Source organism: Lampetra planeri, chromosome 15 (assembly GCF_965212315.1).
Source record: "Lampetra planeri chromosome 15, kcLamPlan1.2.h2, whole genome shotgun sequence".
Lineage (NCBI taxonomy): Eukaryota > Metazoa > Chordata > Hyperoartia > Petromyzontiformes > Petromyzontidae > Lampetra > Lampetra planeri.
In genome coordinates this window covers 8,553,174-8,577,337 of record NC_136121.1, presented here as the reverse complement: position 1 = coordinate 8,577,337, position 24,164 = coordinate 8,553,174, and the positions used below count along the sequence as shown (strand labels likewise).

The window sequence follows — 24,164 nt, the reverse complement described above, 5'->3', positions numbered from 1 at the left end:
AATTTTGTGAACCCATTCGCTGTACTGCCATCTCATGGGCACGTGTTGAAAGTGCTATATAACAGATGGGCATTGCTGCACGTTAATTAACTTGTGTAGCTATTGACGAACTCTGCCAGGTTAACAGAGGCCAGTAGGAATGCATGGACCTGCAGCTGGTTTAACTAAGCTGGGGTCAGCAGTTTTGCACTGTGCTGTTGCCACAAGTCAACCACAATACCTTGATGATCTCATCAAGGAGCATAAACCATCACACAAAATCTGGTCATCCTCGCAGCAGCTTTTGTCTCACCATCGAACAAAGACGGTTACTGCATCGCACACTTTCAGATGCGCTTCTGCAGCTGCTTGGAACACTCTTTCTTCCGATAATAGGATGCCACGGTGCAAAAGAAGTTCAACATACATACAAAGCTTTATTCTGCAATGTCATTGGAAATCAGCGTGGCTCAAGCGCGCTGGGTTATGTAACCTCTCTGTTGACCATCGCCGCCTTGCACTAATGTGGTTCGTGTTTGTTTCTATTCCATCCCAGCGTCCTTTGGTGTAATGAGATCATGTGCAGGAGACGCAGAGGAATATCTACTCTTCAAGATGAGAGTGCCCAAATTCACTAAAAATGCCAGCATTGTCGGTTCAACACCAGAGCCAATGGGATGCCGATTGAAGACGGAAAAGGGATTTCCACCGTAGCTTGTCAATGATGCCACTGTCAAAATGCTGGTGATGTTTAATGCACTATGCAACAAAAAAATGTCGGCCTCCCAAAGATATTAATTTGGAGTTTTTCTTTTTAATGTACGTATGCTAAGGTTTGTTTACAAATAGGAAATATTGATAGCGGTTTTAAATGGGAAAACAATGCATTTTAGCTACACAGGGCTACGTTTTAACGGCACATTGCTGCCAGTTCCTAAAAACAATATTCTGGTTTCCCTTCATTCACTATGATAAAAATTGCACTTGATTTGCAAACAAGCCATATTTTACACGTAATACAATGAACCATTGCTGCCCTTGAGCACAATCATAACCTTGAGGGACGATGTTTTCGTCTGTACTGCACACTGAAATCTGTGCAATTGCAGAGCTCAATGCAGCGCGAGTTTGGCTGGCGTTGCGCTCACAAGTGAATCCGCTGCCCGTAATGGCAGACTTCCACAGCACTGCCAAAACGGGGAAAAAGGGAATCCTAGATCGACCACGGGGGCTCTGTGTCCTGCACATCGTGTATACCCCATCTTGTGACGCAGCAGGTCACAATAATTGCACTCGCGCTGTTGCATTGGAATGCGTTGCGGTCAGTGAAGAATGCGCTTAGATCACCGTTCATGGTGGTGGTGGTGGAGTTGCAAACACAGTCGTACGTTTTAAAGCTTTCGTGACTGCAGGGATTCATCTTCTTGGTTCTTTCGGTAAAGTAACGTAGAAGGGAAATAATAAAATAATAAAAATAAAACGTAATAAAATAATTCTCACGACGTTTCGGCCACAACGCAAGCAGCCGTCCTGTCGATAAGACAGACTCTGTCTTATCAACAGACCTGTTCTTCACCTGAGGACGGCTGCTTGCGTTGTGGCCGAAACGTCGTGAGAATTATTTTATTATGTTTTATTATTTTATTATTTCCATTCTACGTGACTTTACCGAAAGAACCAAGAAGATAGTCGTACGTGTGCACTTTCTTTGCGTTTTAAAACAAACTTCTGCTTAGTTGTGATGTGTGGTGTCTGCACACAGGTGTCTTGAATGTAACCGAGCCACATACACGTGTGTCTCAGTTATGTTTGGATTTTTTATCTCAATTTTATGAAATAGTTTATATAAAATAAAACACATCCAATACTATCAATGATAGTAATACTGTACTCAATTTAGACTATATATGCCTTTATATTGTTTCATGACTTACAACGTGTTTCCTGTTTTTTTTTTATCAGTAACGATTGATACAAATATGCTTTCCTTATAAATATGAAGGTGTAGTTATGGATGGAGAGTTAAACATAATTTATCTTGCCATGTTAAACTGAACCAATGTCGCGAATGTTAATAATTATTTGCACAAGGACAATGAATAAACACATTCTTTCGTAAATTCCATTGCCTTAAAATGGGGACACATTAGACTAACGTTTTGGGCAAAGCTCAATGCAATTGAGATCTGCAGCAACTCGTCATTGCATATTTATTGCCCAGATGGTAGCACTCAGCAATGTGTACCTGAGCCTCAGGTGCTGATCTTAAGATGAGAATATTGAGAATATTTTAATAAATGAGAAACAATGAATATTGCGTGGTGTGTTGTGTTGTGACCATAATCTAGTCCACACATACAGCCGTTTTGTCAATCCACTGCTAGATCAGTTCAGTTTCATTTATGAGGTATAACCCTGTGAGCCAATGCGGCTCTTGACTCGGGTGCAACCGCAACAAACAAAAACATGAACAAGAAACATCTTAAAGTGATTACACGCAACAGAAAGCTCCAGGAAAAAACAGCAAAGTCTTCCAGAAAAAAAGCACCGTATATCAACGCTGTGTGCAAAAATCCCAGTGGGATGCAAGTCAAACATTAACAACCATAAGACAATTTAGATTTGTGTTTCCCCTTGCCGAGCAGGGCGTGGGGGTTATTTCAGCATACTTAACCACGCTGGTGGTCAAGGCAGGGACCATAGACCTTGCAGCATAGTACAGTACATCAAAATGTTGTACTGCACTGCCTTGTGCTGCCCACGACTTGGCCAGACAGCAGCCTACATCATCTGATTGATGCATGATGGTTGTCCATTCAAGCACCATCTAAGTTCAACCCTCCATATCTTAAGTACATTCCAGGTGATTTGGTCATAGGCCGCTACTGGACATTTGTGAAGAAGAGCTTCATAGCTCATCAAATTCCTCCAGGATAAAGATTCTGATTATAATTTAGCTTGGTCCAAGGTTCAAAAGTATGTGTTTTGAGGAGATGCAGGCACATGCCTGTGATCAAGCACTGTGGAGGCGAGAGTTGGTGGATCACGCAAATGTTGTCAAACTCCCTATGCGTGTCGAGTTGCCATACCCTGGCTTCCCAGGAGAAGGCGGTACAGCAAATGTGAACTAATCTCCATCTAAAGCGCTGCCCCCTTGCACGCGTGAGTTTTCTTCAGGTGTTCCAGCTCCTCCCACATGTATAACCACTCATTACAGTAATTGGCTGAACATACCTTCATATATAGATGTGCTTCGAGCTTGGGAAATCATTGGCACTGGCTCACTGCCAGGCTACCTCCCCGCTTTTCTGGAGATCCTCGCGCCTCCGTGCAATGCAAATCGTAAAGAGTTGTGAGATGCAAAATGCATGAATTGCGCCAGATAAAAAAAAATGTAAAAGCATGGTATTTTTAATTGGTCTCCTTCAAAACCACCCCTTAATGTTAGAAGTGAAGAATACTATAGACAATGTCGCAATGCATCAATAACCGTCTAAATCTTCTTGGTTCTTTCGGTAAAGTCACATAGAAGGAAAATAATAAAAATAAAACATAATAAAATACAATTCTCACTTTGTATTTTTATGTTTAAGTTTTATTATTTTATTATTTCCCTTCTACGTGACTTTACCGAAAGAACCAAGAAGATGAATCCCTGCAGTCACGAAAGCTTTAAATCGAAATTTAACCGTCTAAATGTTGTGTTTCTTGACGTCTATGACCAGTAACCACATCGTAGACCCAGTGTGAGTCAAACGACTTCAGCCACAATGAACACTAGACTTGAAAAAAACCGAACTTAAATTATTTTTTAGTTTACCAGGTAAAGCCCACTGAACTATGCAGCTCTTTTTCAGAAGCGACCGAGCCACAAATGATAGCTCAACGAAGTGGCTTATCACGTGGAAATTTATAGCAGCCAAATACTCTAACCCCATATTTCTAAATGTGAAGGGGAATAACCGGAGGACCTGGAGAAAAATCCACGCGACCACGGGTAGAGAGAGACATGAAAACCTCAAATATACAGCAGGCTTCAGGGTCGGGATCGAACCCACGACCTTCTGCATACCAGGCGAGGTAGTCAACATCTCCTAGCCACCGTAATGATGATGATGAGTGCGAGAGACACGCAAACTTAAAATAAATAAAAGGCGTCAGGGTCGGGATCGAACCTACAACCTTCTGCATACCAGGCGAGGTAGTCAACATCTCCTAACCACCGTGGCGCTCCTTAAGGTCGACGGTGGGGAGCTCCAACCTGAGGGAATACTTCATTGCAGGTGGCCCATTGCCACATGAAGCCCATCAACATTGAAAGCAGCCCGCAAACAATATACATTATGCAAGCATCTTAGCCGCACGATCTGGGTACTCGATGGGGAATATGTTTGACCTGGAAATAATATCACTGTGACCTGGAAACATTGTGACTTCTGGCACTGCAGCAGTGGCATCTTCAGGTTATCTTGCAGTGGCAGAGATTACTGCGGTGCGTATTCCTTTGTGGCCCACCATAGGTAGTTGAAAGTTCTATGCGGCCTCTCCGTTAGGAATAGTTTCCTACCCCAGGTTTGAGGGATGCATGCAAATCAGTTTAAACTACAGCATAAGCAAAATATTCATAAGCTACAAAAATAGATTTCTGTTACATAAGATTGTTTACATTCTTTAAAATGAAATTAATAGAATAATAAATTGTCAAAATACGGAAAAGTATAGGCATCAGCCTATATTTGACTTTAGCTCTGATAAATGATAATGGACTGTACTGTATAATGTACAAAGCCAAACATTTGGCCCAGACTGCGACACAAACACTGCAATGAGTCATACACAGTTATGTGCTGCATCATCCCACACTGCCACAATCATCTTAACTGTCTAGCAGTTAAGATGATTGAAAAATAACACCTTGATGATGAATAATAGGACTATATTTATTTTTTTTAAACGTTGATTTTTTTTATAAACCAAATCTTAGATTTCGATTTAAAGCTTTCGTGACTGCAGGGATTCATCTTCTTGGTTCTTTCGGTAAAGTCACGTAGAATGGAAACAATAAAAATAATAAAATAAAACATAATAAAATAATTCTCACGAGGTATGTCTCCCCGACAGACCTGGTCTTCACCTGATGACGGCTGCTTGCGTTGTGGCCGAAACGTCGTGAGAATTATTTTATTATGTTTTATTTGATTATTTTTATTGTTTCCATTCTACGTGACTTTACCGAAAGAACCAAGAAGACAAATCTTAGATTGTTTTGTACGTCATTGTCAATAACAATTGAATGCCCTCTAGTCTTTGTGACACAAGTGTGCAAATGTGTTGTGCATTGAATATGCTTTTTCAAAAATAAAACTCAGGAAAACATACTTGTGGAGCGAGTTATAAAAGATTCAGAGTGAAACTTATGAAACACTGAGAGGCAGTCATGTAACTAAAGCACTGGCTGAGTTTTTGGCCAACCTCTTGATCAATGGCAGGCCACATCTTCTCTACTGTTGGCCAGGGGGTCTTGGAGTCCCTTCCATCTGATCATGACACTGCAAATTCCCTCCACTGTTCAAGTTCAAGCTTCAGTAATTTCCCCTTCTCCCCTGCCTATCTGTCTATAAGAAATACAGTATCTTCAATTATATATTTACCACATTTACATTGTGTTTTCCCTCAAACCCACTGCATTCTTTCTCTCCTTTCTGTAAACATACGTAGCCATATTCTTTAAATTACTTTTCTGCACGCTTGTCACCACCGTTTGTACAGCATCTGGCGACGATGCGGTCGCATCAAGATGTTTGGGAAATCCCAATTGTCTTGGATAGAAGCTTAAAAAAGCACTTCTTAGTTGTGTATTTTTATAAGCGCAAAGTAGTTGAGAACATGAGGCACGTACATGATACACTTGTCAAGTCAAAGAAATGTAAAAAAAATAAAGGTGCAAGAAATATGTAAGCGGTGAGAGCTAGAGCAGAAATGCATAGCAGACAATATCAGATCCTGTCGTTACTCTGTTTAGCGTTTAACATTTGTTTTAAAAAATTGTTTGACATTGCTTATGCCGTGAATCCCCCCCCCCCCCGCCTTCACCTGCCCTCCTTTAAACAAGGCCACGTTGCAGGGTTCACACACACACCTTGAAATCGAGGGTTGAGGGCATCTGGTCTGACAGCAGCTCGGATGTGACAAGTCACGGTGAGTCCACAGTAGCACATGTATGCAGGTGCTACATAGAGGAACGGGATGCGTGTGTCAGTGTGTGTCAGTGTGAGTCCCTTCCTCTGACCATGACACTGCCAATTCCCTCCGCTGTTCAAGTTCAAGCTTCAGTAATTTCTCCCCCCCTGCCTATGTTTTACTATCTATAAGAAATACAGTATCTTCAATTGTACCTTTACCACATTTCCATTGTGTTTTCCCTCAAACCCCCTGCATTCTATCTTGCGTAAAGAGCGCACATGTGTTCAGAAGCGACCGGCCCACAAATGATAGCTCAACGAAGTGGCTTATCACGTGGAAATGTATAGCGGCCTCTCAACTCTAAACGCACGTTTCTACATGTGGGGGAGAAAAACCGGAGGACCCGGAGAAAAATCCAGGCCTGGAGAATGACAGGGAGAGTGACATCCAAATATACAGGCGTCAGCCTCGGGATCGAACCCACAACACCCTGTATACGAGGCGAGGTAGTTAACATCTCGCCACCGTGGCACCCTTGTTCATCACGGGTCATCCGCGGGCGACCTCTAACGTGGGTACCCGAGCAGAGGCGAACACGCGATCGAGTCGAGAAAGGAGGCTTGGCTTGGACGCTGAATTGTTCCGAACATTTTGTTTAGAAATATATGTGCATGTTTACTAACTGATGGAGGTCAAATACATGATAGGGCGGGGTCGATATACGTGAAGGACATTACAGAGATGTGTGAATCGGAATTTGACATGAAACAAACAATGTAATATTCATTTTGAAAACAACTATTTACACTGATGGTTTTGTAACAGCCACTATGTTGTACGGACTATTAAGCAGCGTCAATAATGTGTGCCGTGTGTGATAAACTAAAATTATGAGTATGTAGGTAATACAGTGCTTTAACACGGTGCTTTAACACTGCTATACTCGTATTGCATACAAACAAATATGGATATTATTGGGGAGATTTTTTTTTTAAACGTGCAAGTTCTGGTTGGGTTTCGAGTCTAAACAAAGGCGGGTAGGGTCGGTTTGCAGGTAAGATGAAGAAGCGTGGTTGTTGTGGGATCTATGTTGGGTCAGGGGGTCACGGGTTAGGGTTGTGGGTCAAAAGATGAGACCCGCGTCGTGTCTCAGTGCTGCTCCTGCTGGGATCACGACAGATCTGCAGCTTTTATGTTTACCCTATTGCGACATTGACTGTTATTGCAGTGCAAATGAACCTAAAATGGAAGCCTGAGAGCTATTTTAAAAGGGAATTGACACCTCCAGAATGTCTCACACTCACTCTTAAAGTTAGCTGTTGTTTTGACGTCACATGTTATGGCTTGTGACCTGAAATTATTTTTAAGCATCACTGAGACTTACATTAGCCAGCTAGCACGCATTAATTTTGCACGGTGTTTAAATTATACATGGGCTTCAGTTCTTTGTGCGTGTTATTATGGATAATGAATTGGCTTAACTTAAACTTTACGACCAATTAATCTATGAATTACTGAAACACATAAGGCGTCTTGTTTCCTATGTATTATTACATTGCCTGTAGCTGTGCTGGTTATTGTCAGAAGACAGCCTTAATTTAGATAGTCCTGGAGGTAATTCTACTTGGTCATACGGTGCAGCAGTTTCGCAGTGACAAGTGCACTGCACAATGAACTTAGCGACCCAGAGTTTGTTTCACGACCACGACTAACACAAGTGTCGAGTGATACCTGAACCGGCCCTGGCTCGCCCCGTACTGACCGGCTTGGTGAAGTATGATCAAGCAACCCCCAACACCGACACGGCACATGGATACGTTCATGCAGAAGTGCATTCATAAAAGGATATAAACTTATTTTATTTAGCAATACTTGTTCACGAACATTACTTAGTAGTGAGAATGGTTTTTTTTTTCACGTCATGCAACTCTTCAAAGTGTTTCATATTGTGTATCGTTTTCAGATTAGACAAAAAACGATAGAGACATCGTATTGACTGTGAAGAAATATGTGTGGGCTTGCGCAAAACACAGTAGATTATGACCGATGGTCGAGGCACTGATAGCCAAAGGGGTGAAGAAGAAGCCCTTCGTGTTTGACGGCTTGCGGGAAAATTTCATCCAGCAGTGGATAGCTCACGGTTGATGGTTAATTCGGGTACACGATGTACCAGGGTCAATGACATGTTTACAAATAATTGTACTGGAGGGCGGATTAATTATAGTATCTCAGTCGAACTGACCCACCTCTGTGTAATGAGGAATGTTAGTGCTAATCCACATGCTGCTGTTGATATTTATAACAGCTTAGGTTGATTAATCGACTAAAAATTGTAATACTGTAGATTATTGTTTCTTGTGATCGATTACCCATCACCTTCCATCCAGTGACACACGTGGAACTAGAAGTGAGACTTTTCGGTGGTATCTGATTAATCAAATAATCAAACCGATAATCGCTAGAGTCGTTCAATGCAGTGGTGAAATAATCAGATAGCCCAGCTCTATCTTAAAAGTATACGTTTTTTTCATGGTTCATTCTTTACTTTTATTCCCGGCAAATGGGTGTGTGTTTATTTTAGTTTGACTGTATTTTTATCACAAATCTGGACCAAGTGTAGTAAGTTGACTTATGCCGGGAGATGAATTGGTGTTGCAGAGTAAAATATTTTGCTGGTATTATACCCCGGTAAGAGGCCAGAGCCCAGGATTTTAAAGCCCAGGTCTCTGAGATTGGATGGTTCATGTTCGAGGGGATATATTTCATTGTAAAGGGATTCACTTTTAAGACCAAACTGCATGTCTCAGTTACGATTGTTCTCGTTTAAAGTATACATCCATTGGCAGTCCACTGCTGGATGAAGGCCTCGGAGGCTATTTAACCATACTTCCTCAAGCTGGTTGTGGCGGGTTGGTGGAGGCAGACAAGTGTAAACAAGTGAGTAAAAAGTTCAGTGCTGTAGAAAGTTAGGGACAATAATATTGTTTCCTACACTGCCCTCTGCTGCCCACAATGTGGGCCCGCAGTGGCCTATAACACCTACTCAATGCAGCCAAGTGCTCGCTATCCAGTCTCAACCTGCTTAACATACGGTTATTTGGTCAAGTCCAAAATATAAGGACTTCTTGCAAGGTTTCGTGTCTTAAGATGACAATATTTTATGTGCTATTGTTCTTGGCTTAGGCTCCCATGTCCCATTGTCTTGGGGTTCAAATCCATGGCTCATGTTAGAGGTCCTATCGTATTCGTGTCCCAGGGTTGGCGTGATGTCTTTTGCCCCATGGTTCATGCCCCACGTGTCAGCCAGGGCCCATGGTCCATGTCCCCTGATCTCAATAATTCCTTGATTCACATCTCGAACCTCCACGGCTCACACCCCAAGCGCCAGCCAGCACCCATGTATGAAAGCCTGGGATTAATTGCTCTCAAACAGAACATCTCGCTTAGTTTCCATTAGAAATGCAACGTCAGTTAAGGGGAAATTGACAAACGAAACTTGTTTTTCCCTTCTAAATTTACCAGGTAAGGCCCACTGAGCTCTATAGCTCTTTTTCAGAAGTGACTCGGTCACAAATTCTAAACGTGGAGGGAAACTCCCGGAGGACCCGGAGAAAAATCCACGCGACCCTAAGGGAGAGAGACACGCAAACTCCCATTTATACAGCAGGAGTCAGGGTCCGCATCGGACCCATGAACCTCCTGCATACCAGGCGAGGTAGTTAACATCTCACCACATCTTCTTGGTTCTTTCGGTAAAGTCACGTAGAAGGGAAATAATAAAATAATGAAAATAAAACATAATAAAATAATTCTCATTCAGACGCTGTTTTTCCGACAGACCTGTTCTTCACCTGAGGACGGCTGCTTGCGTTGTGGCCGAAACGTCGTGAGAATTATTTTATTATGTAAAAATTTTATTATTTTATTATTTCCCTTCTACGTGACTTTACCGAAAGAACCAAGAAGATGAATCCCTGCAGTCACGAAAGCTTTAAATCGAAAAATCTCACTACATCTCACCCCCCCCCCCCACCATGTACGTATGACAGCCTGGGGTTGCTTGCACTTTAAAACAGAACGTCTCGCTCAGAGTGGCCCATCAGAAGCGCAACGTGTTGTCAGGTGACGTGTTCGCGTCACGTGAGGGCGGCTTTCACCCCCCCCCCCCCGGTGTGTGGGCGGGGTTAAGAGGGGGCTGGGGGCAGGGGAGGCGAGGGGCGGGGTTAAGAGGCGTGGAGGGGTTGGGCGTGGGGAGGGGGTTGGGGGGGGGGCTTTCCCGCGCATGCGCACTCGCGCCGCCGCGCCATTTTGCCCCGGGTCGCGCTGAGCGGCGGCGGCGGCGGCAGTGACAGAAGTTGGTATCCCCGCTCGTCAGAATGGCGAACATCGCCGTAGCGAGGATAAAGCGCGAATTCAAAGAGGTGCTCAAGAGCGAGGAGGTGAGACCCCGCCGGTCGACGAGCCGCGCCAAAAAAACAAATATTTGCCGGGCCTCAACGGTGTCAGGGCGTCGGGCTGGCGGGACGGGCCGGGGGGAGGCGCCTCTCCACCCCGTGGGAATTCTAGTCAAGCCCGAGGCCTCAGGCCCACTCTTCGGGGTCGTTTGAGCTACGGGGGTTGGGTTTGGCGTTTATGTAAAATTAATTATATTGATCGAGTATACTGCATCAGCCAAGTACGGTACGTACTTGGTCCCAGGCCTAATGTTTCTACCGCAATACCGCTGCCTTATAGTGACGGGGCCAGTTGCGTGTTCAGTGAGTGTCGTATGAAGAGAGAGCGGAGTTCCCGAAGAAACCCCGTGTCGCATACAAGGGGATAACGAACCGCAAAAGCACCGCCCGCTCTCTTGTTTTGCCCCGCCTGTCTAGCCCCGGAGACGTTTTACACCAACCATGGTCAGCAAGCTTCACAGGAGGAGGAGGCGGCGCCGCCGGTGGCTGTTTTTGCTGCGACGGTGTTTAAACTTTGCGCTGGGAGAATGATCTTTGGACAGGTGGTAGGCGAAGTCGGGCATTTTAGAAAGAGGGGGAAAAAAAGTTGCGCGGTTGCCGCACTCGTATGATTGGACACGCCGTAGGTCATTGTACAACGGTGAATGAAATGGGCACTGACCGATAAGATTTGGGACAAAACCTGGGTGTTGGGACCCGAACTCTTATGGCATAAACCTCTGGGGTATGAGCGTTGGTTATGAGGCATGAAACCTGGGGCATAACCCCGGGTCCTAAACTCATGGTATTTTTACTTGAATATCGGGGCCTAAACCTTGGACCTAAGCCTGAGTCCTAAATCCTATGGTTAGAGATGTAAACCCATTGTACCGAATCGTGGCGTTGGGAACATTAACTTGTCTCGAACCCTCACATTGAGGACATGACATTTGGGATTTGATGAACGATGGGACCCGAGTCATGGAAACTAAACCCTTGGAAATATAATTGTGCCTTTGGATATGAACACTAACCAAAACGATTGTTTTTTTACCTAGACAATGATATGTGAACCCTGGGTTATGGATATGAGGCTTGTGACGTTATCCCCTTTACGTCTGCTGGTTGACATCAGACTTCTATCTAAACCGTGGTGTGTGAGACTTAAGCCCAGTGGTCTGATTCCTGGAATTTGGAACCTGAACATGTAACCTAAACAGCAGTTCGAATATTAACTTCGTGACTCCCAACCCTAATATTTAGGACCGGGATCATCCCATAACCCTTGAATTGGGGAACTGAGCCTTGGCAGTCTATTCTGAAAGTTAATATATTTCGTGCATTTATCATGCTTACATTTAAAGTGGGGGACTTAAACTCTAAGGGGGGGGGGGGGGGTAATAGTGTATGTATGTTAGTTTAACACGTAGGCTTTCGCGACCAATATCCAAAATAGAGTTTTTTTTGGGTTAGATCGCGTAAATGTGTCGAATTGGCACGTTCTGTTTACGTGACAACCCTTACTAGTTGGCTGTGTCGGGTGGTGGCGGGTTTTAACGACACATTTACGCAATCTAACCCAACAAACCTCTTATGGATGTATTGTTTTTAATTACCGGCAAGCCATCACGCCGAGCCATGGGTTAAAACATTAACTTTTAATTCGACCCAGCCCAGCTTTTCCTCCTGCCTAAGTTATTATATTTAAGTGAGCTTACAATGGCATTATCAACCACCAGTTGTTTTTCAAGCATTAGGTGTTCAATATTTACACATTCTTGTTCTATTTGATAAAATGCTTATAATCAATACGGCTCAGGTTACTCCTTTATATCAGGACCTGACATGGTGGGGAATATTTAGAGGCTGTTATTTCTCTCCATTTCCATTGGCTATTAGGTATTTAATCACTCAATTTACGTGTCCGTACGGTAACTTCAGTGACATTGCCCGTGCTTATTCGGTTGGCAGCAGTAAACTTAGTTGTTGCCTAGAGATATGTTGTCTCTGCTGTGTTCTAGATAATAGAGGTGTCTTTAAGTCAACAGCAACCTCACATTGTGGAAAGGTGAGCTGATTTTCAGAATTATTTATAAAGTGGCTGTCACGAGGAAATGGACCTTAGCCCAGGGAAAATATATCTACTTCCTGATGTGTACTTATCTTTGAAAGCAATGTCTTTCAGGGTTTTTTGCATCCTCTGAAACAGATTGGTAGCAATGGACATACTGTATTTGGCTGCTTGTCTTGCCCTGGCATTTATGCTTGTGTTTTTTTGTGTGTGTGCGCGTGTGTCGGCATTCATTCTGTCTTGTAGACCAACAAGAGCCAGATAAAGGTTGAGCTGGTGGATGAGAATTTCACAGAGCTGCGAGGAGAGATTGCAGGGCCCCCGGACACGCCCTACGAGGGTAAAGAGGCCAAACGTTTCTTCTGCCCCACGTGTGACACGACTGTATAACAAGCAAATTTGTCCGTTTGAAGACTGAGTCTATATTCCATATCAACACTGTTTTACCATGGGGACATGTTTTAAACTGACTTTCAATTCATGCTCACTGAATGTGTGCAAATCACCTCTTATATTTGAAGTGTATTAAGCCCAAGACACTAGGGAAATGCTTTAAGGTAAAGCATTTGTCAGGTATACAATGAAATGGCAAGGCGCATAAAATATTAAATCAAATAAAGTCATTACGTCAATGCATTACTTTAAGACGTTAAGATATTGTTTGGGAACCTCATTGCAATGCGTGTAAGAACATTTAATGATACTGCGATTATAATCCCTACAATTATTATGCACTGCCTGCATTGCATTTCCCTGTAGTGATGTAATGCCAGACATGACGTAGGTAAGTGTTTTTTGTTTCAACTTTTGTTGAATAAGACAAATTTTGCAAGGACATACATTAGGAATCTAAAATCACATTTGGTGATAATGTATGCATGTGTGTAGTAGTGATGATACTCATGAGAAATATTGGCTTAAGATATTTTTGTGTCTGGCTCATTGTACTGTAAAAATACCATTTTAGGTATGACTTACACATGTTTTCCCATGCTCTTTGATTCATGTACAAATCCAGTTATGCCTAACCTCCAATCTCATTTTCATCTGCCCAATTCCATCGTAGGTGGAAGGTATATGCTGGAAATCAAGATCCCAGAAACGTATCCATTTAATCCACCCAAAGTGAGTGAGCACATTGCACAATCACATCTAAACAAGTCAACCAAAAAAAATTGGTGTCCTTGAAAATGTTTTTTTCCCCATGGAATATATATTTTAACAAATATAGAATACAGCCATTCCTTGCACAGAAAGATAAATGCTGTACTTTAGAACTATTTTGCTATCAAGGTAAGGTATTTTATAGGGAGTTTCATTTGAGCCAAATTTTTCGTGAAATATTTTTTTAGTCCTAGGGCTTCAAGATCAAAAGGCAACACCAAAGGTAAAAGTTTCCATGGCTACTCCAAAGATATAAACCTTAAGATACTGTCAAACATTGTTGCCATGTGCTATAATACTGCAACTAGCAAGTGAAGCAATCTCCTTAGGGAAAACATTCTAATTGCTGAAATTTCATTTGTAGGATTGTTGATAAATATAATGTTACACTCAAAGAGATGGTGTCACATGGCCATCTTTTCATAAGAGTTATTGAGCAGTTTTATTTTGGTGTCGTGTAATTGGGTGAAATCATGTTTTCTTTGACTTGCAGGTCCGTTTTATCACCAAAATTTGGCACCCAAACATAAGTTCAGTAACCGGTGCAATTTGCTTGGACATCCTCAAAGACCAGTGGTGAGTTAGCCAGCAAATGTGAACACATACATCCAGTTGTTCCTGTGAATGTCAATAAATTAAAAAAAGTACTCTAATGCATTATTGTCTTATTAAAGTTTTATCATTAAGCGTCAACTTGATGGACTGCAAAGGCAGTCTTGGTCATTAAAATTGCTGCTGCGCAAGGTGGATCCATTTATTTCTAAGCTATGATACTTTGTATAGACGTAATATTGTTTTATTAAATATTGACGTAATTTTGCCAAATGCTTTGTTGTCATAAACCTGTGTTCTTTTACACGTGTAACATTTTTGTTGAATGTAAATGCTTTTTAGTTGTTATGCAATACCCATTCGGTTGTGGCAATCTTTACAGAATATATATACAATCACAACCATATTTCCAGCGTGAGTCAAATAAGTCCCATCAGAACCTGTCCTGGGTAAAGTGACATGCAGATCCCAGTGGCCAGCAGCCACCCTGAATGCAGGGGGTAATGATTCGGTAGAAGAGTCGTGCATACTCGCATCCATTTTGCCTACCAGTCCCTTACCCCGCTTTTGAGGGAGTCAACTGATACAGGCCACCGGGAATAGCATCCATGGAGAATTGCAACCGAGTGTACGTCTAAATGCACACACTGGTGTGCCATTGCACACTTAATTTGCCTTTTCACGTGCATTTAATTTCCTTCTGAAAGCCACGCGCGCTGTTGGCTTGTGTTATGTCAGCTTGCGTCGGTGTCAAAGGAGATGTCATTCCAGATTGTGTCGTGCACATCCACGTGTAGCTGCCAAGGGCAGCACCACTCCCCAACGAGTGTCTCCACCATGCCGACCTGTCATGCCTTGCGCGCACACGGCCAATGCTTGACTGTTGTGTGGGGCACAGGGCGGCCGCCATGACGCTGCGGACCGTGCTACTCTCCCTGCAGGCTCTGCTAGCTGCAGCCGAGCCCGACGACCCACAGGATGCCGTGGTGGCGCGGCAAGTAAGTGGCAGGGACCGGGTCCCCCGCTGCGTGCGTTTTACATCCACCTTTTAACAAACCCGATGCGTCGCTAAAATGCGAAGTGAACAATGACAGGGTGGACCATTTTTAACCAATCGTCAAGCTATAAAAGCCAGCAGGGAAAGTGTTTATAAATACATGCAAAATGTTAGAAGTCATCGCTTTTGAGACTATTGAATGTACAAGACTGGGTGTAGCCCCTTAAAATTGTAAGATGCCTTGGCCAATAGGTTAGATTTTTTTCTAATTCCCTGCTATGTGGTTATACACATCAGTTGCTTTTGACACATTTCCAAGTAACTGGATGCATGGTCATTACAATTTCTACACTTGCAGATCCAGCTACAAAACCCAAGATAGAGTATTCTTTCCCCACCATGTACTCTACTGTGCTCATGAGCAAGTGTAAAAAAATGTTTAGACTCAAAATGTTTTTCCCGACCACCAGCAAGCAGCCATATGTGGGCATGTGTAAGGCTTAAGCTACATGACATGTACAGTGCTTGAGGATTAATGTAAGAGATGGCTTACAATTTCAAGGCCTCATGCAGATAACAGACGAGGGTCACTGAAAGTGATTTGGCATTGGGCAGAAGGGCACGTGGACACACCTGGCTTTATTAACCCCGCCGCCTTTTCTGTTTGTTACCACAGTACAAAGAAAACCATGAGATGTTTGTGCAAACGGCCAGACTGTGGGCGCATATGTATGCCGGGGCACCTGCCTACAATGGAGAATATCAGCGTAAAATCGACCATTTATGTGCCATGGGCTTCGACAGGGTGAGCACAAGCTTCAGAGCCATTTCACGCACATTACCCATTGCTCTCAATATTTTCACTTTACTGCTGTCTCACTTGAAGATTTAAAATGCTCAATATAGTTTGACTTTGACGACCATCATGTGTGTTCATATTTTCATTGTTTTTTCCCTTCCTGTAAACAGAACGGAGTGATAGCGGCATTGTCTTCACATGGCTGGGATGTGGAGAGGGCAACAGAGCAACTCCTAAGTAACTAATAACACTATCCCCACTTCACCACCCAGCAAGCTTGGGTCAGGACCATACAAAAATATTACACATGCCTTACCCTTAAATCAATGCAGAAGCGAATGGTAAAGGCTTTACAAATAATTACCCTTGTGGTCTTGCACCAGTTTATTGTATTTATCATGGTTTTTGCCCCCCCATAGAATTTGTAAAAAAAATATATTTTTTTTTATGAGTTGTGCATTTCCACTGCTGCTTTAGGACGAGCGTCTGGAGTGTTTGTGGCAATCTGCATGACAGCGAGTACAACCTGCAGTCACCTTGAGTTGCATGTTGTGGGGCATTTCTGCAGCAGATATTAAATTACATTGAGACGTGGTTTCAATTTATGGTTTCTTCATTTCCATTAAGGTTAATAAAAATTACAAAAAAATTAATTGCTGGTGGAAATAAAGTGGTGGAAATTATATCAGTTAAATGTCTTTTGAAATTGGTGCATTTGTTAGGGCAAAGTGGCCAATGTTTGCTTTTGGCTGGAGTGCTGTACAAACACTATCCTTTTGATAACTGATTAAGTCTTTGTATTACATGAAAAAGGTTAGCTTGCCCCGGTTGTGTGCATCTGTTAAGACTACATTGTGTACTAGCCTGGTGTAAAAATCACATCTCAAGTCGGTAATAACCCTGGGAGTGATGCCAATTTTGGCCAGTCTCCTTTATTAAATATTCCCTGTGTTCACCTCTGAAGACCTGCTAAGTCTGCTGCACATACCAGTATGTAAATAAGAGAGAATGCAACCTAGATGGAGATGAGTCAATTGAACAAGAACATGCTAAAAAAGGCTGTTGACTTTTTAAGTTGAAATAAAATTTCAATACGTGTGGAATTAAATTTCTTTTCTCCCTTGATGTAAACCCCACTCCCTGGAAATATTGACAATGGTTTATGCTTTGTTAATGTGGCTTAATGTTTAATAGCTTTTAAAGAGATGTAAAATATAAATTTGTTAAAGTTGTAAAAATGGTTATCTTCCAATATTGGGTGAAATGTGGGAAAGATCATGAATACAAGTCCTCAGTCGTGCAAAGTTGACAACTTTACAAACTGCCAGAAAAAAGAGTTTTGATGAAAGTATCAAAATTCTGTACTGCTATTTAGGTTTGTACATATTGATCAGTGGATATGAGGGATCAAGGTATATGCAGACAATTTTCAGAGATAGTTGCCTAGAAAGATGGAATGAAACTATTGGGCAGTTGCATTGTTAAAATATAGTACAAGTGCAATTTTACATATCCACTGTAGCAGCTGTGCTTTTGTTTAAAACCATTGGCTCTAAGTAACTCATTAAGTTCCACTGTGGTTAATTTTATTGCAATAGCACCTGTCCACTTGAAATTTAGCTTCAAGAAAGCATCACATTTGGACACTATGGAAACCTATTTTAAAAAACCACAGTATTAAATGTCCCTTAAACATGTGGCCATACACTACTGAGATTTGAATACCCTTACTCACCCCAAGCATGCATGTTAACAGCAAGCAAACTAAATGAGTGTTACGGGCCAACTGTACCAATAATTCTTGTTTTCAAGTAGAGTAAAGGCTTTTGACAATGTTTCTAATAAAACCTAAGTTATGCATTGCACAAAAGTGTCTCTTATTTAAAGTGAAAGCTATGGACCACTGATACTGCCATGGTCAGGCTGCTCTTTATTCGAAACCCATGCTGTAGTAAGTTTGCCCAGTTATTTTTGAAAAGCATATTTTTTTCTCCTAGCAAACCGTTCACCATTAGAGAATAGCAACAAAAGGTGTCCTCTGGTACAAATTGTACTAAAAATTATAACTTATGCACCAAACGATGCAACCAATTTGTTGGAGGAGGGGAGGAAATTCCAACAAAACAACCGATTAGCCGGTACTAAAACAATATGTAACAAAGATTTTATTTTATTACAAGGAAGTGACAGCTACAGATAAAACTCCCAACAGGCAACATTTTGTAAATGTTTACAAGCCAAACAAATCCCAAGCAATTAACCAGTTGCTTGACTAGCTCTTGATCCCAAAATGGTTTTTACGTACTGGTGATCTGAATTAACGTTTAAGACAGTGGCTGTCGCAAACACATTAAAGCAGACTTCATTAAAAGCTTTATTAGCACAACTTCCTAAACAGCCTCCACAGTTTTTGTTTTATTTTTATTTTTTTTATAAAGCAATGACTAGTGATCTACAACACAGTGCTTCTACACCAAGGGCAATGTGGTCAAGTCTTCATTGAAACAGAGCAAATAAGTTTGCTGGGGAGTAGCGTGGAGGTGGATAACATTTCCTATCAAGTTCATTATAATCAATTAAGTCAAATTTTATCTGGGTTCCAACTATTTACAGACATCCACCGAAAAGAGTAAGTTAAAATATGTTGGCAATCATAAAGCCATGAATGGGGTTGATGCATTGCCAATAGATATATAGGAATACTTCCTGGCTGGGCAGGGTGTGGTCACAGATTGGACAGAAAAAGGGTTTAAGTGATGATTTTTGAATCAACAGCATGGGCTGTTCAAAATAAAATATTTAAACCCCATGAAGGCGATGGCATCTATCTGCGGCTCCGTTTGTTGCTTGGCTTGCGTTTCACCTGGAAAGAGGCAAATAAACAAAACATTTTAAAGCAAGAAGACTGGATAAGTATATTAAGTATATATTATTCCATATACAAAGCATGCTACATAGTCAAATAATTGTGCACAATTTCATTTACCAGCATTATTTGAAGGGACACTGATCTGTAATTCTATAACTGTTAACATGCAGAATGTTTACAATAAAAATATATATTAACCAATAACAGCAACACTGAGTAAAAGCTTATGACCAAATCTCCCAGAATGCATCTGATCTTGGGACATTGGAAGCTAAGTTTGAGCCTGGATAGAGTCCAGGGATGGGTAATCACCATGCATAAAACAGGTTGTTATAGATTTCAGGGCGACAAAGTGGGTAGCCAATGCTATTTCAGAAAATACAGTGTTGTATTGCACTGCTATATTCCTACACCTATCCGTTCAGTCTTCAGCCCGCACTAGGTATTGTGGTGAAACGTGGTTAGGGCTACCGACCCACATACCGAGGGAAAGAGGCCCTCGCCCAGAAGTAGATTGACGATTGACATACACATGCACACAGTAATAGGCACAAGCCACACTACTCTCCTCCCTTGCTGCAGATGTAAACTACGAATGCAGCTTTACTCGATAATTTTCTGCCCAGCCGGTTTTTAAAGTGACCCAACCCATGCTTTTGGCAAGAGAGATTCAGGAAGTAGGTCAGACCTCAGTTTAAAAATGTATATACGGAGCATGAACAGTAGCAGACTACATGAATGTATGATTTAATTATTTTTGTTAATGTCAAACTGGCCAGTTATAAAAGATAGTCTGGGCACATGTTTATCCTGATTATAAGAAATAGGCAGTGCTCTTGCACTGGGTTAGAGATACAGAAATCCAGATAAGCAGGCAATAACATGCCAAAGCAAGTTTACAGAATTGGTTTTAGTGTCATGCCTGCAATCGAGCACTTTTGAATAAATTATTGGTGGACCATAACACCATACCAAACCCACTGGTTTGCAAGATACTGCCACAAGATGGCAGTACAGCAAGTTGGTGAAACATGTGCAGACCTTATCCTCTCATATATGTGGGTTATCTCGAAAGAACTAGTTTTCTCCTACACAATGCAAAACTCTTTCCATTACAATATAATTAGTCAAACTCCCAATGCAGGACCCTTGTGACATAGCCTCAAAAATAATTTAGGTTTCCCTCGTAAATACGTTGAAAGAAATGGGTTTTGAGGCTCACGAGACAGCTATGAATGATAATGTAAGCTTCATTCCCATGTATGGGGAGATAAGCAGGTTTGGGGGATTATGGAATAGGGCGAGGGTCCACCAACTGGCGCAGAAATTTTCAGACCAGCAGCATTTTGCACTACAGCAGGTCAAAACGTTACCTTTAGAGTCTCTGTGGCTTCCTCGTCAGCATCCTCATCATCCTCGGCCTCCATGGCCTCTGGCTCCACGGATGTATCCTCGGTGTGCGACGATTTCTCCACGTCGTTGGTCTCGAGGGAACTGCTCTGAGACTCCTGCATCGATTCGCCTTCACTGCCCAGCACAAACTGTTCTCTGCACACAGGCCGGCACAAGCACATTTTCAAGTTTGGTGTAAAAAAAATGTACTGGCAACAGTTTTCTGGCAATGTTGCTTTATCCAAAGGGAAGGAAGTACTTCATAGAAATGTAAATGGTTTTGTGTTACCAGCTAAATAAACTGACTTTCAGGGGGAGTGGTAGGTAGGGTGGCAGAAAGCACAAGGATTCAAAGAATGTGAGATGTGTCACAATGCAAACCCAAAATAAGCACGATTCAAATATTCAATTCCATAAAAAACTAAAAATGTAAATACCCAGATTTCACAGTTCTGATCATTAAATCCGGCCAATTGTACTGCAGAGTCCAAATTACTTACTTGTCAGATGGGGTGTTTTTGGTTATCTTTTTGGAGACGTTACGGCGCTTTGTGTTCGAAGCCTCCTCGGCAGATTCATGGGAATCGGCTCTGTGCAGTCATAAAAAAAACCCTCACAAATATACCGCAAGGAGCTGCGCAAACACAACTGTTGAGGGTGGGATGTTAACTGCAATATTCAATAATTCCTTGGGGATAGAGGTGCGATATTAATACCAATGGAGTGGCTTTTTAATAACAGCACACTAAAAATATAATATTCATTTAGATTTATACGGTGCCCTTAATGGATCTCAGTGTCATATGCACATTTAAAGACATCACAGCGGTTATGCCGCCAGTGAAAGTCAAAATTTATTTCGTAAGCTAACACCTATCACTCGGCCAACTAAACATACAATCAACCTATATAAGACTGGAGAAAAAAACGCGATCTTAATTTAACAGATATGACAACTAATGAGACACTGCTCTACAGCGACAAATGAGAAAAACACTTGAACAAACGTCCAAGGCATTGGCGAGTGATGGATGGGTGATGCTGGGACGGTGAGGTGGATGTATTATGATGATATTTATGCATCACTCACTCATCTTCCTCGTCCTTTTTCATGGCTTTGCTTCTCTTGTTCCCCTTGGGAGGCGCCGGTGATGAGTCAGCATCCGAACCATTGGCTGCCTTCTTACGGCCTCTCTTTCCTGGCTTAGCCGTCTCCTCTGTTGGCGGTGTTGCCGTTGCAGCGGCTGCCGTCCTTCCTCCTCGGCCACGGGCTGCTTTCTTCCCAGCTGCTGAAGCCCCCTGTTGGGACTCGTCCTCGTCATCCTCCCCGCGTTTCTTTCCCCGGCGGTTCTGCTTCGTTTGTTGCAGCGCCGGTGAAGAGGCGTCCGAATCCACTTGGCTCTCGTCCCGTACAACAGATGTGTCCCCGCTGCTGCTGCCGCTTCCTCCAGCCACCTCTGGCTGCACTGACTTCTTGCGACCCTTGACCTTCTCAGCCTCAGCCTGCCAAGCATGAAAAAGCAACTGTTTGGAGTTGCCTCCTCCATGACCACTAGTGCTGGAGGATGTGACATGGCCGAACGGTAGCATTTTTGCCATTTGTTGCAGGGGTTCACAGTTCAAGCCCATTGACCGCTACGGTTTTTTTTTGTTTTGCTGGCTGGCTTCCTCGATTCCTGGCTGGCTCTTATAACATTACTCGCATCCCACAGGGTTGAGTCGGGTTCATGTGTGCTGACGTCAAGCCCCACCTACCCTCCACCCCGGCCATGGATGATACACTATCATATACTATATTCGTCAGCTAGCCGTCCAGGGGAGCGGAGGTGGCAGGGAAAGTGGGGAGAGGGTGTGCGGGCTGCTAGTATAAACCAAAAATGCGCGTCGTCGGCTTCGCAGGAGACACTAAAGATTCCATATGGCTATTCGAAAACAATAGACCACCGACGCCACGATCCAAATAAAAAAAATACTTGAAAATTATAGAAAATGATCTAGTTGGGTAAAGCCACGTAGCAACATTGGTCATATGTGAAACAAAGTGCATTCGTGACAGCCTTGCACTATAAAAATTGCACGAATACTAAAATTACGATGAGGTCAGTGTGAGATACACCAAGTACAAATATCTTATAAACTTCAAAAATAAACTTAAAGAACATGCAGTTTTCATTAAGTTAAATAACGAGTTGTTTTTTTGTTGCATAATATAGGTTTTTTGGGTTAATATCCATTAATCAAGCCCGACGAAAACTATGAACGTGAAATACTCAATGCGCACTTTTAATAATTTTTCCATGAGTATGACCAAACGTTAACAGGTGGATAAACAAATACATTCATTAGATATTTGGGTGTACGACTGGTGCAGCAATTCACAAAAACACAACAATCGTGACCATTAAGAATGGAGGACAAAAGGAAGGTGATGACCATACTCGGCAGCTTAATTTGAAGGAATATGCAACATGATAAAACAAACGGCTGTTTAACTTGTGAAAATAATTTAAACTGCAATGCTCAGACTGTTCATGTGAAAATTGACTTTAAAGTGATAGTCAAGGTTACACAACACACCTTAGCGACCTCCGCTTCGTCCTTCCTCCGCTCCGGCTTCTTGGTGGCCGGGCCAGATGGCTTTCCTGCTATGCTGTCGTCATTCTCGCTGTGATCAATTTCCGAGCTCTCTGACCCCATGCGCGTCCTGTACGTGACAACGACAATAATCAACAAGAGCAGCACTCAATAGCCGAGTATGCACATAAACAAATGTGCTACTAATGCATTAACTGCAGCAGAAAATAAAAACTTGGGAGGCTAAGAATTGTTTTCAATTATTTTGGTTAGAATGATTAGATATTGTAAAACGTTGGACATAATTTTTGGAAAATTATTCAATTAAAACCCAAACAGTATCTGTGATGCACTCATTTAAAATACAACAGCAACCAACACAATCATTGCTTGGCATTGTGAGCAGAAATAAATAAAATCACATGTATTATTCCTTTCATTCGAATCCTCATTTGGCACGGAATCCTCTTTTGGCGGAAAATCCTTGAAACACCACGCATAGGTACACAATAATAATTATGGAGGGCTGTGTGCCATCACTAATGTTGCTGCGTTCACATGTACTGCTCACACTACCCTAGCATAGGCCTCCTTTACATTCTTGACAAGTGGTCGAGTGACACGACCTGTCAATGTTGGAAGGTGGGAGGGAGGGGGGAAGTTTAAGGCGGTGGTGCCCAGAAGCCGATTCCTCACCTGGGCTTGCCCCGGCCGGGAGAGCTGGGCGCCGAGTTGCTGCTGTCGTTACTCATGGTCTCCATACGCGATGACTTGGTCTGCGCCTGCTTGCCGGCAGTCGCCAGTGGTTTGTTTACCGTGCCCAGTACCGTTGGTGCTTTGGCCTGCGGCAAAGGAACAGTAGTTCCTTTATGTAAAACATTAATTTCTGAATGCAAGTGAACAACCCATTCAGGTAGCATGGGATTTTTATCCGGCACAGTGTATGCCCGAGCGCTTGCGCATAACTGGTGTGGATAAAGGGAATTTGGGTTGGCATACTGCGGTTTTTTGTGTTCTCCTTTTAAATGAGAAAATGAATAATTACACATCGAACGTTATACTCGGCATGTGGGAATATAGGAAGTGCGAGCAGTAACTTCTCTGGAGCAACAGCACATATGATTTATAGCACACGTCACAAGCCGCAGGCG

General features: G+C 42.5%; 3 protein-coding genes across 11 annotated transcripts in view; 2 read left to right on the top strand and 1 right to left on the bottom strand.

Annotated features, from left to right (window-relative positions):
• The window catches only part of SLC46A3 (solute carrier family 46 member 3), a 33,788-nt gene extending 32,712 nt beyond the window's left edge, over nucleotides 1-1,076 (top strand). For 4 of the 5 annotated variants that reach the window (XM_078600998.1, XM_078600996.1, XM_078601000.1 and 1 more), the window contains one exon: nucleotides 536-739. In XM_078600998.1, the coding sequence (XP_078457124.1) occupies nucleotides 536-617 (82 nt within the window). In that variant the 3' untranslated portion in view covers nucleotides 618-739. Of the gene's footprint in view, nucleotides 1-535 lie in introns of all 5 variants that reach the window. The other variant, XM_078600999.1, reaches the window with a different exon arrangement.
• Nucleotides 1,077-10,434: 9,358 nt separating this feature from the next.
• LOC144722684 (ubiquitin-conjugating enzyme E2 K) lies at nucleotides 10,435-18,036 on the top strand. Its single transcript, XM_078600995.1, has 7 exons — nucleotides 10,435-10,601; nucleotides 12,913-13,006; nucleotides 13,733-13,791; nucleotides 14,324-14,406; nucleotides 15,281-15,380; nucleotides 16,056-16,184; nucleotides 16,349-18,036. Exons 1-7 carry the CDS (start codon nucleotides 10,539-10,541, stop codon nucleotides 16,421-16,423), a joined length of 603 nt encoding a protein of 200 aa, XP_078457121.1. The 5' UTR covers nucleotides 10,435-10,538; the 3' UTR covers nucleotides 16,424-18,036.
• Nucleotides 18,037-18,328: 292 nt separating this feature from the next.
• The window catches only part of PDS5B (PDS5 cohesin associated factor B), a 43,041-nt gene continuing 37,205 nt past the window's right edge, over nucleotides 18,329-24,164 (bottom strand). For 4 of the 5 annotated variants that reach the window (XM_078600990.1, XM_078600989.1, XM_078600991.1 and 1 more), the window contains 6 exons: nucleotides 23,710-23,855; nucleotides 23,017-23,143; nucleotides 21,530-21,942; nucleotides 20,940-21,029; nucleotides 20,421-20,595; nucleotides 18,329-19,041 (listed from right to left, as the gene is read on the bottom strand). In XM_078600990.1, the coding sequence (XP_078457116.1) occupies nucleotides 19,003-19,041; nucleotides 20,421-20,595; nucleotides 20,940-21,029; nucleotides 21,530-21,942; nucleotides 23,017-23,143; nucleotides 23,710-23,855 (990 nt within the window). In that variant the 3' untranslated portion in view covers nucleotides 18,329-19,002. The remainder of the gene's footprint in view (nucleotides 19,042-20,420; nucleotides 20,596-20,939; nucleotides 21,030-21,529; nucleotides 21,943-23,016; nucleotides 23,144-23,709; nucleotides 23,856-24,164) is intronic. The other variant, XM_078600992.1, reaches the window with a different exon arrangement.